Source organism: Pteropus vampyrus, unplaced genomic scaffold (assembly GCF_000151845.1).
Source record: "Pteropus vampyrus isolate Shadow unplaced genomic scaffold, Pvam_2.0 Scaffold46, whole genome shotgun sequence".
NCBI classification, from domain to species: domain Eukaryota; kingdom Metazoa; phylum Chordata; class Mammalia; order Chiroptera; family Pteropodidae; genus Pteropus; species Pteropus vampyrus.
In genome coordinates, this window is record NW_011888827.1 from 5098352 (window position 1) to 5102118 (window position 3767).

The 3767-nt window shown below is 29.1% G+C and overlaps 1 protein-coding gene across 3 annotated transcripts in view; it reads right to left on the bottom strand.

Moving 5' to 3' along the window:
• The window catches only part of ATRNL1 (attractin like 1), a 572934-nt gene that overhangs the window by 476557 nt on the left and 92610 nt on the right, over nt 1-3767 (bottom strand). For all 3 annotated transcript variants that reach the window (XM_023530113.1, XM_023530111.1, XM_023530112.1), the window contains 3 exons: nt 3385-3469; nt 2309-2517; nt 1197-1315 (listed from right to left, as the gene is read on the bottom strand). In XM_023530113.1, coding sequence (XP_023385881.1) covers nt 1197-1315; nt 2309-2517; nt 3385-3469 — 413 coding nt within the window. The remainder of the gene's footprint in view (nt 1-1196; nt 1316-2308; nt 2518-3384; nt 3470-3767) is intronic.

Below are 3767 nucleotides of genomic sequence, written 5' to 3' on the forward strand. Positions count from 1 at the left end.
AACCAACACAATATGTAGGAAAGCAAAAGGGTTCAATCTGATGAGTCAAAAACTAAAAATTTTCCTTCATTTCAAGTTTTGAATATTATGTTAGAATAAAATCATAAAACTTCATATTTTGAAATATGATTGGTTACTGGAGAAAACGTTTAAATGATATAATAAACATTTTTATTGTTTTCAAACTCCCTTTTCTTTACCTTTTACTTCTGTCTGCTCTCTTGAAAAATAATGGATACTTTTGCTGATTAATAAAAATTCAGAAAAAATTAAGGTATATTATATTTAGTTGAAAATCTGTGTGCACTTTTGTTATTAAGCTATAGCCCAATAAGAAAACCTTTAATCCTATTAAATACACTTTCTAACACTTCTTAAATTTTTCTTTCAATTTGTTGACATCTAAAAACATGGGATTTTTTAGTACCAATTCAAAAGGTTAATTTTTACTACTCTTAATCTATTTTCGCCTACTATAAGTATTAATATTATCATTTTTTTCAATAGTTTACCTAAAGTAAGTTTTCTCAGCCTCATCACTATGGACATTTTGAGCCAGATAATTATTTCTTGTGAAGAGGGCTCTTATGCACTACAGGACGTTTAGCAGCATCCCTGGCCTCTACCTATTAGATGCCAGTAGCAGCCTCACAGTCATGACAATCAAAAATATCTATACACATTGCCAATGTCCCTCAGGGTACAAAAACTGCCTCTGGTTGAGAACCACTGATCTCAAGACAGATCAAAAGGGAACTACCAATGTCAATACCTCCAGTTAGTTACACACACAGCACAAAAACAAAACACTGGACCATATCTCTATTAGCGCATGTCTGACACGAATCTCCTGCAAATGATTTCAATACTTACTTACCAAAATAATCCTATTTCCATCAGCACAGAAGAAAGTATATATAGTTATAGTCTTTTTTTTTAAATCAGTTTTGTAAGAATATTCCCAGCCTCATCATGAAAAGAAGTAAAAATTCCTGGATTCAAAATGGAATCTACATTAACAAATTTGAGCGACAAACTACAGACTGAATTAACAACATACCAAGAAGTGATTCCTTACATATTTTATAAATGTCTTCATATGTGAAGTGCTATTTTTTACAGTGCTAATAAATGATAAGCTAGTGATTACAAAGCAGCAATGTTACCTACATCATCATTTACCCATAAGTACTAACCATACTACAGTTACTGTTTGCTGAAATGCATTTCTTGTCATCACACCATTGGCACCCATTTGTATTGGCAGTACAGCTGGCACAATCTGCATATCTGTAACATCTGTCATCAGAAGCAGCTATAATACAAATGGGAAATAGAAATGCATCAGGATGAAAAAGAAAATGTCACACTTCTTGATTCGCACATTTTTAACATCTGTTTACGAATCACCGAGACATTTTAAACTAAAAATATGACCTTCGCTATCGAAATAAGTTCTTCAATATGAAATCAACTTTGTAGTTTGTGTTTGCAGGGTTTTAGATACCTCCAATCCAAATCTTAATTACTGAATCTACCAGGATCCTATAGCCATTTAAAATGTACACATGATGAAGGGGGGGGGGAAGCCTTCTAGGTAAGATATTAATGTAAATTTAAAAGAAAACATTATAACAAATACTCGTTTATCATTCTTCATAAGGATATTAGAGACATCCGAATTGTTATAGATTAGAAGAACTTGAAAATATATTTGTTAATTGTAGCACTGAAAATGGACAAAAGTCCATCCATTTAAAGAAAACTGAACAATTTTTATTCTGGTCATTCATTCATAAATAAATATTTACTAGTAATGTTCATAAGTTTGATTTATTTATTCAATATTTTCTAAGAAATATTAAACTAGAATATTAGTCATCAAAATTACAGAAAAATTTTTAACTTCATGGTCTGGCTTAGCAGTAATTCAGGAAGAAAAAAACTATCAAGAGCAAAATAAATTGCTTCATTTTATTTCTTTGAAGCACACAGTATTTCTTAGAATTATCTGAAAGCCTTTTTTAGTTATATAGGAAAATAATTCATATACATGATCGCATTACATATAAAATATTAATATGTAATATTACCTACAGATTTTTTAAAAAGAAAACTAAAAATAACTAATAAGAATATTAAATTATTAATTGCTGCCTAGTTCAAACATGAGAATCCTTATTAGAGGATTATGAATTTTTAATTTCTGAAAGCTCCTAAAGTAATTCTTATCAGCTGAATGCATTTCTACTTCTAGCCAAGTAGAGTTTTGTGCCAGATACAGCAGAAAGAGAAACAAAAACTTTACCTGTTTTAGGAGGGCACTTTGCTCTAATAATATTATTTGTATTCCCAGATTCCCATGATTCACAGTAATTTTTATTCCAAATACATTTTATCCCCGGACCAGCATTTTTACAAAGTTCTTCATCTCTGAAAGCCTTGCAATTGGGAGGCTTGTACACAAGGATATCATTAAGGAGAACGCTAGAAAATCCTCCAAATATATACATGGACCTAGTAAAAACAAAACGAGAATCATAAAGAAATGATATTAAGAGAAGTCTCTGTATAAATGTATTAGTTTTAAAATAAATTTAAATATACATTTTACATTATTTTATCAAGGTAGGAAACAATATTTTTTTAGAAATAGATAATAAATATATATGGTAATAAGATACACTTTAGAATTACTATCTAAAATTAGAATTTCTTAATACAGACATAAAATTTAGAAATTAGGTAGAGTTCTTCTGGTACTGTTTTACTATTCTCTTATAAATTTTTTTTTAAAAAGAGTAAAATAATCAAAAAGATTCTCAAAATTTCAATTTGGAAAGAAAAGCCCAGACAATTACTGAATTAATTAACATTATCAGTGCAAAGAAATTTAACATGACTCAAAACAGCATAATTTGTATTTCTAAAAATATTATTAATAAAATAAATGGAAAAGATCAGAAAAATGCTTCAATAATACCTTTTACTATTTAAGAGAATAAAAATCAACCAGATAAAAATCAACCAGATTTTTCAACAGAGAATCCTAGAGGTTATACGTTTACACTAACTTTTGTTATTCTCCCTGATAGAAATATGGGGCTAGCCTTCCTATTCTTTCAGTTTGATATCTCAAAAAATGAAAGAAGGCAGAATGACTTTTTTTTAAAGTACCTGAGGTTTTATCTTTCCTTTGACTACTCCCCTACCCCTTAAATATATTTAAACAAAAAAGAATGAAGGGTATGGTTAACAAACCAAAAGGTATGCCATGGTAGAGAAGGGAGGGATACATTAAACCCAATGCATGAAGCACAAACAATTTTTTAACAGAATAACAGAACATGCAGATAGTATAACTGATAAATGTTCTCCTTTTACCCATTAATGACAACTGCAGAGTGTCCAAATCTGTTAACATCTCTATGAAGATTTGGTTTTGGTAATGTTTTCCATTCATCACAAGCTAAAAATGGAAAATGAAAATTAAAAAAAACAATACTATAAAACAATCATTGGCCAAATTAAAGGTACACTACTTAACAACAGAAAACCTTTCATTAATTTTTCATTACCTACAATTCAGTATTGTTACTTAACTAGCATTATTCTTTAAATAAAAGTAACTTCTGCCTAAAATTCTCACAAATAAATTTAAGTGTATGAGAATAAAGAAAATAAATGGAAAGAAATTAGGTGTACATTATGTTAGAGAATAACTTCAATGACATATTATTAAATGAACCAAGGTTCGTACAGTAAAA